Source organism: Oncorhynchus nerka, linkage group LG15 (assembly GCF_034236695.1).
Source record: "Oncorhynchus nerka isolate Pitt River linkage group LG15, Oner_Uvic_2.0, whole genome shotgun sequence".
In the NCBI taxonomy this organism is placed as follows: Eukaryota; Metazoa; Chordata; class Actinopteri; order Salmoniformes; family Salmonidae; genus Oncorhynchus; species Oncorhynchus nerka.
In genome coordinates this window covers 11,425,259-11,437,758 of record NC_088410.1, presented here as the reverse complement: position 1 = coordinate 11,437,758, position 12,500 = coordinate 11,425,259, and the positions used below count along the sequence as shown (strand labels likewise).

Here is a 12,500-nt window from a genome sequence, read left to right as displayed (position 1 = left end):
AATAAACTATTCGTTTCTCTTAATGTTTCTTGCCGTTGCTATAACAACGAGTAAGATGGCAAAAAAATGCGAGCTAGATGGTGAAGGCTATGCCCGGTTGGGGTTCGCGACCATGCCCAAACAGATAAAGAGATACTCAAGTTTGTTGACTTGTATGTCTCGGCTCGGTGCATGCCATTACTCAAACCAGTTCATGTCAGGACTGGCACCGTTTCCCTACTATGGTGTTCCATATGGTCACTTTCTCTCCCGGGTGACCATACCTCAGCCGAGTCTGAGTAGTGGAACGCCGACATAGATGGTTGTCTTTGGTTGTGAGCAAATGCCTTGTCTGCCTGGACGTGGTGTGTACGGTGGCTGCCCGCCGCTCAACCCGGCTCCTGTGCGCTCTGTCACCGGTTACGGAAGGCTACTCAAAGAGAGAGAGGGGGGAGGGAGGGCGGGCAGTCCCCCCCCCTCCTCCCCTCAGTCAAGCACTGCTTGCCTCTCTTACTTGTGGATGAAGGGTCCGGTCTCTTCTCTGTGGTCCGGTCCTACATAGAGCCTTTCAAGACCAGGCCAGCTAACAAGCTCTGCGTAGCGTGCTAGCTATTCCTCCCCACGGTGGAGTTGCTCTGCATAGCGTGCTAGCTATTCCTCCCCACGGTGGAGTTGCTCTGCGTAGCGTGCTAGCTATTCCTCCCCACTGTGGAGTTGCTCTGCGTAGCGTGCTAGCTATTCCTCCCCACGGTGGAGTTGCTCTGCGTAGCGTGCTAGCTATTCCTCCCCACGGTGGATTTGCTCTGCGTAACGTGCTAGCTATTCCTCCCCACGGTGGAGTTGCTTGGGGTAGCTCTCTTGTTTAGTATACGTAGCGTTAAGTTGCTTGGTTATTCTACACGGACCGTGCTGCGGTCAAAGATGCTAGCTAGCCTAGCTTAGACTAAAGAGCCTCCTGGCTAATGTCGGCTAGCATGCATACCTTCCGGGTGAATGAAGCTTACTAGTGTTCCCCGTATTTATGGCAACCCCATTACTATTTTCAATTCTTGGAGTTGGAGGGAGTGGAGAAAGCTTGGCTTGATGAGGAAGCAGCCCCAGAGGAGCTGGGGGACCTGGAGAGAGGGGCCTTAGCGCGGCTCGATGAGGAAGCAGCCTCAGAGCAGCTGGGGGACCTGGAGAGAGGGGCCTTAGCGCGGCTCGATGAGGAAGCAGCCCCAGAGGAGCTGGGGGACCTGGAGAGAGGGGCCTTAGCAGCCCCAGAGGAGCTGGGGGACCTGGAGAGGGACGATTAGGAAGCAGCCCCAGAGGAGCTGGGGGACCTGGAGAGAGGGGCCTTAGCGCGGCTCGATTAGGAAGCAGCCCCAGAGGAGCAGGGGGACCTGGAGAGAGGGACCTTAGCGCGGGTCTGAGAGACCTGTGCACTGCTCCACAAACAACATTACTGTGACGACTGTGTTTTGTTACGTCAAACTTATGTGTCCATAAGGGAGCCGAGATTCATGCAGACTATACAGTCTCACGGGAGCACAACGTGTGTTGGAAGCTTGTCCATGTTTAATGCCCCTCGTTCAATGGTGTTCACAGGGGTTTATCAATCTCCCCGGGGTGGGAGTAATACATTGGGTGATTCGCTCTCTGTCCACAAGGGGGCACCCATCCCCATAGATGGCTCATTACTGGGATTCCTTGCTGATTCCTGCCTGTAGCTCCCTCAGCATGCGTTAAGATCTACATCGGCCCTGCATCAACACAACTCTATCTATCTGGTTAAGTGCATTCAGGTGTATTGGGCCGTGCCCACTATTGCTGTTTGTTTGAATAGACTAAAAGTAACAGCTTTGTATGAAAAACATGAACATTATTTTCCATGTGTCCTATCTATACCTGGAGCTCCAAACAGTTCACCTAAACTAAGATAGCAGTGTTATTGAAACATTCAGTGAAAAGTTAAGTCATAAAAAATAAAAAAATAAAAATACTCTTTTAAGCATTAAGAGAATGCTGGGTTATTATATAGTCACAAAAACAAAATAATGGTTAAAATGAGAAGAGAAACATGTTTTAGGTTAGTGAACACATTACTTCCTGGTCCCTTACCGTGTGGGCGTCGCCAAACCTCTCGGTGGCTTCTAGCGGTCGGTCGAGGCTAGGCCGGCCAATGTAGACGTCGTGGGCGTGGCTGTAGAGGGACAGGAGCTTCAAAAGGGGACGTATGTTCACGTAGTTATCATCATCCACATGGCAGAACCATCTAGAAGGGTTAACCACAATCAGTATCATTATCCACATGGCAGAACCATCTAGAAGGATTAACCACAATCAGTATCATCATCCACATGGCAGAACCATCTAGAAGGGTTAACCACAATCAGTATCATTATCTACATGGTCAGAACCATCTAGAAGGGTTAACCGCCATCATTATCTACATGGTCAGAACCATCTAAAAGGGGGAACCACAATCAGTATCATTATCTACATGGTCAGAACCATCTAAAAGGGGGAACCACAATCAGTATCATTATCTACATGGCAGAACCATCTAGAAGGGGGAACCACAATCAGTATCATTATCTACATGGTCAGAACCATCTAGAAGGGGGAACCACAATCAGTATCATTATCTACATGGTCAGAACCATCTAGAAGGGTTAACCTGACTTTGATTCTTCAGCCATTAACGCAAACTGCTAGTTTTGTCATTGCTGTGTGCGTGTGTGTGTGTGTGTGTGTGTGTGTGTGTGTGTGTGTGTGTGCGTGCGCGTGTCTTACTTCTTTCCAGAGCTGATGAAGGTGTCGTATTCGACGGCCATTTTGCAGGACAGAGCCTGGCGACTGTGGGCCGCTGAACAGTTCGTATTGATCATGTGACTCCCTGTAGGAATAACATCAACCAATCAGTCAGTCAGATAGTCAGTAAATGAGCCCTGGGGTCAAATGACACACATTTCAGCACAACACAGTACAGTATGTGACTTTTAACAAAGATGATTGGATGCTATTGTGTTACTATGGTGGCAAAACAGTTTTGAATGAGTCAGAAATATTAGCTTCCTGTTATAATCTGGCACCTCTAGAATAACAATATTAGCTTCCTGTTATAATCTGGCACCTTCAGAATAACAATATTAGCTTCCTGTTATAATCTGGCACCTCTATATTAGCTTCCTGTTATAATCTGACACTACCTCTATATTAGCTTCCTGTTATAATCTGGCACCTCTACATTATCTTCCTGTTATAATCTGGCACCTCTAGAATAACAATATTAGCTTCCTGTTATAATCTGGCACCTCTAGAATAACAATATTAGCTTCCTGTTATAATCTGGCACCTCTAGAATAACAATATTAGCTTCCTGTTATAATCTGGCACCTTCAGAATAACAATATTAGCTTCCTGTTATAATCTGGCACCTCTATATTAGCTTCCTGTTATAATCTGACACCTCTATATTAGCTTCCTGTTATAATCTGGCACCTCTACATTATCTTCCTGTTATAATCTGGCACCTCTAGAATAACAATATTAGCTTCCTGTTATAATCTGGCACCTCTAGAATAACAATATTAGCTTCCTGTTATAATCTGGCACCTCTAGAATAACAATATTACCTTCCTGTTATAATCTGGCACCTCTAGAATAACAATATTAGCTTCCTGTTATAATTTGGCACCTCTAGAATAACAATATTAGCTTCCTGTTATAATCTGGCACCTCTAGAATAACAATATTAGTTTCCTGTTATAATCTGGCACCTCTAGAATAACAATATTATCTTCCTGTTATAATCTGGCACCTCTAGAATAACAATATTAGCTTCCTGTTATAATCTGGCACCTCTAGAATAACAATATTAGCTTCCTGTTATAATCTGGCACCTCTAGAATAACAAAATTAGTTTCCTGTTATAATCTGACACCTCTATATTAGTTTCCTGTTATAATCTGGCACCTCTATATTAGCTTCCTGTTATAATCTGACACCTCTATATTAGCTTCCTGTTATCATCTGGCACCTCTATATTATCTTCCTGTTATAATCTGGCAGCTCTATATTAGCTTCCTGTTATAATCTGGCACCTCTATATTAGCTTCCTGTTATAATTTGACACCTCTATATTAGCTTCCTGTTATAATCTGACACCTCTATATTAGCTTCCTGTTATAATCTGACACCTCTATATTATCTTCCTGTTATAATCTGGCACCTCTAGAATAACAATATTAGCTTCCTGTTATAATCTGGCACCTCTAGAATAACAATATTAGCTTCCTGTTATAATCTGGCACCTCTAGAATAACAATATTAGCTTCCTGTTATAATCTGGCACCTCTAGAATAACAATATTAGCTTCCTGTTTTAATCTGGCACCTCTATATTAGCTTCCTGTTATAATCTGACACCTCTATATTAGCTTCCTGTTATAATCTGGCACCTCTATATTAGCTTCCTGTTATAATCTGACACCTCTATATTAGCTTCCTGTTATAATCTGGCACCTCTATATTAGCTTCCTGTTATAATCTGACACCTCTATATTAGCTTCCTGTTATAATCTGGCACCTCTATATTAGCTTCCTGTTATAATCTGGCACCTCTATATTAGCTTCCTGTTATAATCTGACACCTCTATATTAGCTTCCTGTTATAATCTGGCACCTCTATATTAGCTTCCTGTTATAATCTGACACCTCTATATTAGCTTCCTGTTATAATCTGGCACCTCTATATTAGTTTCCTGTTATAATCTGGCACCTTCAGAACGTATGTGTTTTTATTTTTGAACCTCACCCATCCTCTTCCTCAGCCTGTCATCATCTCCGTCGGTGAATACATACGTCTGAAAACACACACACACACACACACACACACACACACACACACACACACACACACACACACACACACACACACACACACACACAAAGAGAAGGTCAGTGTGTGTGTCTATCATTAATGTAGTGTGAAAAGTGAGCCAACGCTACTCTGTAGAACAATAGTCAGACAGGATGTGTCCCATTTAGTACACTGTTCCCTATTGGGGAAGGACGGCTCATAGTAATGGCTGGAACGGAGGCAAATGGAAAGACACCAAACACATGGAAACCATGTGTTTGGTGTCTTTGATACCATTTCACTGATTCCACCCCAGACATTACCTGAATGCAGTGTGTGTGTGTGTGTGTGTGTGTGTGTGTGTGTGTGTGTGTGTGTGTGTGTGTGTGTGTGTGTGTGTGTATGTATATATATATACACACACACACTTCATTCAGAAAGTATTCAGACCCCTTGACTTTTTCCACATTTTGTTACGTTACAGCCTTATTATAAAATGGATTAAATATTTTTTTCTCCTCACCAATCTACACACAACACCCCACATTGACATCACAATAACCATTAATGACATCACAATACCCTATAATGACATCACAACACCCCACATTGACATCACAATACCCATTAATGACATCACAATACCCAATAATGACAAATCAAAAATAGTTACAAAAATAAATAAATTGTAGCAAATTTAGACAATATTAAAAACTGATATCACATTTACATAAGTATTCCGACCCTTTACTCAGTACTTTGTTGACGCACCTTTAGCAGCGATTACAGCCTCTAGTCTTCTTGGTTATGACTCTACAAGCTTGGCACACCTGAGTTTATCCCATTCTTCTCTGCAGATCCTCACGAGCTCTGTCAGGTTGGATGGGGAGCGTTGCTGCACAGCTACTTTCAGGTCTCTCCAGAGATGTTCAATCGGGTTCAAGTCCGGGCTCTGGCTGGGCCACTCAACGACATTCAGACGTTGTCTTGGCAGTGTGCTTAGGGTAGTTGTCCTGTTGGAAGATGAACCTTCGCCCCAGTCTGAGGTCCTGAGTACTCTGGAGCAGGTTTTCATCAAGGATCTCTTTGTACTTTGCTCCATTCATCTTTCCCTCAAATCCTGACTAGTGTCCCATTCTCTGCCACTGAAAATCACCCCCACAACATGATGCTGCCACCACCATGCTTTACCGTAGGGATGGTGCCAGGTTTCCTCCACACGTGACACTTGGCGTTCAGTCCAAAGAGTTTAATCTTGGTTTCATCAGATCAAAGAATCTTCTTTCTCATGGTCTGAGAGTCCTTTAGGTGCCTTTTGGCAAATTCCAAGTGGGCTATCATGTGTATTTTACTGAGGAGAGGCTTCTGCCTGGCCACTCAACCATAAAGGCTGGTGGAGTGCTGCAGAGATGGTTGTCCTTCTGGAAGGTTCTCCCATCTCCACAGAGGACATCTGGAGCTCTGTCAGAGTGACCATCGGGTTCTTGGTCACCTCCCTGACCAAGGCACTTCTTCCCCGATTGCTCAGTTTGGCCGGGCAGCCAGCTCTAGGAAGAGTCTTGGTTGTTCCAAACTTCATCCATTTAAGAATGATGGAGGCCACTGTGTTCTTGGGGACCTTCAATGCTGTAGAAATGTTTTGGTACCCTTCCCCAGATCTGTACCGCGACAAAATCCTGTCTCAGAGCATTACGGACAATTCCTTCAACCTCATGGCTTGTGGCACCTTATATAGACAGGTGTGTGCCTTTCCAAATCATGTCCAATCAATTTAATTTACCATAGGTGGACTCCAATCAAGCTGTAGAAACATCTTAAGGATGATCAACGGAAACAGGATGCACCTGAGCTCAATTTCAAGTCTCATAGCAAAGGGTCTGAATACTTGTATAATGTATAAAAACCTGTTTTCACTTTGTCATTATGGGGTATTATGTGTAGATTGACTACAAAAATAATATTTATTCAATTTTAGAATATGGCTGTAACGTGTGGAGAAAAGTCAAGGGGTCTGAATGTACTGTAGTGCACTATATAGGAGTGTAGTCAAGGGGTCTGAATGTACTGTAGTGTACTATATAGGAGTGTAGTCAAGGGGTCTGAATGTACTGTAGTGTACTATATAGGAGTGTAGTCAAGGGGTCTGAATGTACTGTAGTGCACTATATAGGAGTGTAGTCAAGGGGTCTGAATGTACTGTAGTGTACTATATAGGAGTGTAGTCAAGGGGTCTGAATGTACTGTAGTGCACTATATAGGAGTGTAGTCAAGGGGTCTGAATGTACTGTAGTGCACTATATAGGAGTGTAGTCAAGGGGTCTGAATGTACTGTAGTGCACTATATAGGAGTGTAGTCAAGGGGTCTGAATGTACTGTAGTGTACTATATAGGAGTGTAGTCAAGGGGTCTGAATGTACTGTAGTGCACTATATAGGAGTGTAGTCAAGGGGTCTGAATGTACTGTAGTGCACTATATAGGAGTGTAGTCAAGGGGTCTGAATGTACTGTAGTGCACTATATAGGAGTGTAGTCAAGGGGTCTGAATGTACTGTAGTGCACTATATAGGAGTGTAGTCAAGGGGTCTGAATGTACTGTAGTGCACTATATAGGAGTGTAGTCAAGGGGTCTGAATGTACTGTAGTGCACTATATAGGAGTGTAGTCAAGGGGTCTGAATGTACTGTAGTGCACTATATAGGAGTGTAGTCAAGGGGTCTGAATGTACTGTAGTGCACTATATAGGAGTGTAGTCAAGGGGTCTGAATGTACTGTAGTGCACTATATAGGAGTGTAGTCAAGGGGTCTGAATGTACTGTAGTGCACTATATAGGAGTGTAGTCAAGGGGTCTGAATGTACTGTAGTGCACTATATAGGAGTGTAGTCAAGGGGTCTGAATGTACTGTAGTGTACTATATAGGAGTGTAGTCAAGGGGTCTGAATGTACTGTAGTGCACTATATAGGAGTGTAGTCAAGGGGTCTGAATGTACTGTAGTGCACTATATAGGAGTCAAGTCAAGGGGTCTGAATGTACTGTAGTGCACTATATAGGAGTGTAGTCAAGGGGTCTGAATGTACTGTAGTGCACTATATAGGAGTGTAGTCAAGGGGTCTGAATGTACTGTAGTGCACTATATAGGAGTGTAGTCAAGGGGTCTGAATGTACTGTAGTGCACTATATAGGAGTACCATTTGGGCTCCAGCCCCAGTCATCCTGTTTGATCAGGTTGTTGCTGGTAAAGTAAACTGAAAATATTGTTCCATCCGACTGGTCTAAAACAGAACAACATTCTGTTCCATCATTGTTCCATCATTGTTCCATCTGACTGGTCTAAAACAGAACAACATTCTGTTCCATCATTGTTCCATCCGACTGGTCTAAAACAGAACAACATTCTGTTCCATCATTGTTCCATCTGACTGGTCTAAAACAGAACAACATTCTGTTCCATCATTGTTCCATCATTGTTCCATCCGACTCGTCTAAAACAGAACAACATTCTGTTCCATCATTGTTCCATCTGACTGGTCTAAAACAGAACAACATTCTGTTCCATCATTGTTCCATCCGACTCATCTAAAACAGAACAGCATTCTGTTCCATCATTGTTCCATCTGACTGGTCTAAAACAGAACAACATTCTGTTCCATCATTGTTCCATCTGACTGGTCTAAAACAGAACAACATTCTGTTCCATCATTGTTCCATCTGACTGGTCTAAAACAGAACAACATTCTGTTCCATCATTGTTCCATCTGACTGGTCTAAAACAGAACAGCATTCTGTTCCATCATTGTTCCATCCGACTCGTCTAAAACAGAACAGCATTCTGTTCCATCATTGTTCCATCTGACTGGTCTAAAACAGAACAACATTATGTTCCATAGGGTTGTTTTCCACTACAGGTGAAACAGTTTCCTTCCTCTGACACATGTAATGTCACACACACACACACACACACACACACACACACAAACACACCAGAGGGTAGTGGTAGTTTATCCACCACAGTATTGAGTGGAGACAGACAATAGTGCTGATATCGGATCTGAGCCAAGACTAAGGTAAACCACTCAGCACCATAACAGCTGCTGACCAGTCCAGTGGGGAGGGTGTGTGTGTGTGTGTGTGTGTGTGTCTGTCTGCTAGTGTGACATTCAATGATAGACCATAAACATGCAGTACAAGTCAACAGTTTGGACACACCTACTCATTCAATGATTTTTCTTTATTTTTTAAAACGATGTTCTACATTGTAGAACAACAGTGTTGACATCAATACTATGAAATAACACATATGGAATCATGTAGTAACCAAAAAAGTGTTAAACAAGTCAAAATATATTTTACATGTTAGATTCTTGAAAGCCCCCCCCCCGACACTCACACACTCCGAGGTATTAGCATACAGCTGCTGTAGTTAACTAGAGAAGGAGATCTCCCTGGGAGAAAGTCTTTGTTCCAACTCTCTGACACATTCCTCACACTGCCGTGTGTGTGTGTGTGTGTGTGTGTGTGTGTGTGTGTCTGTGTGTGTGTGTCTCCCACTTCAACAGTTCCCACTGCATAATAAGTTGGCATCACTCTGGGATAATAACAGTGTTGGCATCACTCTGGGATAATAACAGTGTTGGCATCACTCTGGGATAATAACAGTGTTGGCATCACTCTGGGATAATAACAGTGTTGGCATCACTCTGGGATAATAACAAAGTCCCAACCAGTTAAAAGTGTTGGCCACTAGATAATAACAGTTATTATAATAACAGTGTACAAATTAAATTCATTAAATTAATGGTTAATATTTTTCAATTAAATAACCACATTTTAGTAGTAGACAACATTTGTGTGGGTGTGTGTGTGCGTGCGTGCGATGTCTGTGTGTGTGTCTGTGTGTGTCTGTGTGTGTCTGTCAGAACTCATGAAGCCAGCATCAGCCAGGCGTACCCCGGATTCCCAGGCAGGAAAGACCCACCCTGAGACCCCCAAATAAACAGACACATCCCTGCCCCCTGCCTAGTGCAGCACATTGGCAAAACAGTCTCATTTCTCCCTTTTTCCATGGTGTTGTGTGGTTCTCTTAACAGACACACATGGACACACACAGACACACACACACACACACATAAAACAAAGTGTTGGCACACACACACGGACACACACACATCACACAATAACAGTGGACACACACACACACACGGACACACACACACACACTCTGGACACGCACACACACACGGACACACACACACACACACACACGGACACGCACACACACACACGACAGACAGGGTCAATGTTCTGATGTGTGTCAACATCTTCTCCAGCTTCCTGCTCCCATAATGATATTATATTACATTACATTGTGTGTGTGTGTCTCTGTGAGTGTGTGTGTGTGCGTCTGCGTGTGTGTCTCTGTGCGTGTGTGTGTCTCTGTGTGTGTGTCTCTGTGCGTGTGTGTGTCTCTGTGTGCGTGTGTGTGCGTCTCTGTGCGTGTGTGCGTGTGTGCGTCTCTGTGCGTGTGTGTGTCTCTGTGCTGTGCGTGTGTCTCTGTGCGTGTGTGCGTGTGTCTCTGTGCGTGTGTGCGTGTGTCTCTGTGCGTGTCTCTGTGCGTGTGTGCGTGTGTCTCTGTGCGTGTCTGTGCGTGTGTGCTGTGTGTCTCTGTGCGTGTGTCTCTGTGCGTCTCTGTGCGTGTGTGTGCGTGTGTGTGTGCGTGTGCGTCTCTGTGCGTGTGTGCGTGTGCGTCTCTGTGCGTGTGTGCGTGTGTGTGTGCGTGTGCGTCTCTGTGCGTGTGTGCGTGTGCGTCTCTGTGCGTGTGTGCGTGTGTGCGTGTGTCTCTGTGCGTGTGTGCGTCTGTCTCTGTGCTGTGTCTCTGTGCGTGTGTCTCTGTGTGTCTCTGTGCGTGTGTCTCTGTGTCTCTGTGCGTGTGTCTCTGTGCGTGTGTGTGTGTGCTCTGTGCGTGTGTGTCTCTGTGCGTGTGTGTGTGTCTCTGTGCGTGTGTCTCTGTGCGTGTGTGTGTGTCTCTGTCTCTGTGCGTGTGTCTCTGCGCGTGTGTGCGTGTGTCTCTGCGCGCGTGTGTCTCTGTGCTCTGTGTGTGCGTGTGTGTGTCTCTGCGCGTGTGTGTCTCTGTGCTCTGCGTGTGTCTCTGTGCGCATGTCTCTGTGCGTGTGTCTCTGTGCGCGTGTGTCTCTGTGCGTGTGTGTCTCTGTGCGTGTGTGTCTCTGTGCGTGTGTGTCTCTGTGCGTGTGTGTCTCTGTGCGTGTGTGTCTCTGTGCGTGTGTGTCTCTGTGCGTGTGTGTCTCTCTGTGCTGTCTCTGTGTGTGTGTCTCTGTGCGTGTGTGTGTGTGTCTCTGTGTGTGTCTCGTGCTGTGTGTCTCTGTGTGTGTCTCTGTGTGTGTGTCTCTGTGTGTGTCTCTGTGTGTCTCTGTGCTCGTGCGTGTGTCTCTGTGCTCTCTGCGTGTGTGTGTCTCTGTGCTCGTGTGTGTGTCTCTGTGCTCTGCGTGTGTGTGTGTGTCTCTGTGTGTCTCTGTGTGTGTCTTGGCGCGCGCGTGTGTCTCTCTTGTGCGCGTGCTCGTGCGTGTCTCTGTCTCTGTGCTCGTGCGTGTGTCTCTGTGCTGCGCGTGTGTGTCTCTGTGTGTCTCTGCGCGCGTGTGTGTGTCTCTGTGCGCGTGTGTGTGTGTCTCTGCGCGCGCGTGTGCTCTGCGTGTGTCTCTGTGTGTCTCTGCGCGTGTGTGTCTCTGTGCGTCGTGCGTGTGTGTGTGTCTCTGTGCGCGTGCGTGTGTCTCTGTGCGCGTGTGTGTGTCTCTGTGCGTGTGTGTCTCTGTGCGTGTGTGTGTCTCTGTGCGTGTGCGTGTGTCTCTGTGCGTGTGTCTCTGTGTGCGTGTGTCTCTGTGTGCTGTGCGTGTGCGTGTGTCTCTGTGCGTGCGTGTGTCTCTGTGTGCGTGTGTGTCTCTGTGTGCGTGTGTGTCTCTGTGTGTCTCTGTGTGCTCTGTGTGCGTGTGTCTCTGTGCGTGCGTGTGTCTCTGTGTGCGCGTGTGTCTCTGTGTGCGTGTCGTGTGTCTCTGTGTGTGTGTCTCTGTGTGCGTGTGTCTCTGTGCGCGTGTGTCTCTGTGTGCAAGTGTGTCTCTGTGTGCGTGTGTCTCTGTGTGCGCGTGTGTCTCTGTGCGTGTGTCTCTGTGTGTCTCTGTGTGCGTGTGTCTCTGTGCGTGTGTGTCTCTGTGCGCGTGTGTCTCTGTGCGTGTGTCTCTGTGCGTGTGTCTCTGTGCTCTGTGCGTGTGTCTCTGTGCGTGTGTGTCTCTGTGTCTCTGTGCGTGTGTCTCTGTGCGTGTGTGTGTGTGTCTCTGTGCGTGTGTCTCTGTCTCTGTGCGTGTGTGTCTCTGTGCGTGTGTGTCTCTGTGCGTGTGTGTGGGTGTGTCTCTGTGTGTGTGTGTGAGTCTCTGTTAAGACCCCACAGAGGAAACTACACATTGTCTCATACAGGGGAGAGAGAGAGAGGAATAATGGTGAGAAGAGAGAAGGGGGAGGAAGGTTAGGAGGCAAGCCAGGATTTGAGTTTTACAACACAGGAAACTACATTAATAGAATAATAACGAGATAGAGAGACAGAGAGAGAGACAGAGAGAGAGAGAGAGACAGAGAGAAAGAGACAGAGAGAGAGACAGAGAGAGAGAGAGAGAGAG

The 12,500-nt window shown here is 45.8% G+C and overlaps 2 protein-coding genes across 10 annotated transcripts in view; both read right to left on the bottom strand.

The window, feature by feature from the left end:
* LOC115117214 (zinc finger protein 664-like) overlaps positions 1 to 12,500 on the bottom strand; it is a 440,815-nt gene that overhangs the window by 229,569 nt on the left and 198,746 nt on the right. The gene's annotated exons all lie outside the window — the stretch shown is intronic.
* LOC135559999 (beta-1,3-N-acetylglucosaminyltransferase lunatic fringe-like) overlaps positions 1 to 12,500 on the bottom strand; it is a 34,729-nt gene that overhangs the window by 6,799 nt on the left and 15,430 nt on the right. Inside the window, exons 2-4 of the mRNA XM_065000958.1 lie at positions 4,777 to 4,825; positions 2,755 to 2,857; positions 2,080 to 2,233 (exon numbers count right to left, since the gene is read on the bottom strand). Of these exons, the coding sequence (XP_064857030.1) occupies positions 2,080 to 2,233; positions 2,755 to 2,857; positions 4,777 to 4,825 (306 nt within the window). The remainder of the gene's footprint in view (positions 1 to 2,079; positions 2,234 to 2,754; positions 2,858 to 4,776; positions 4,826 to 12,500) is intronic.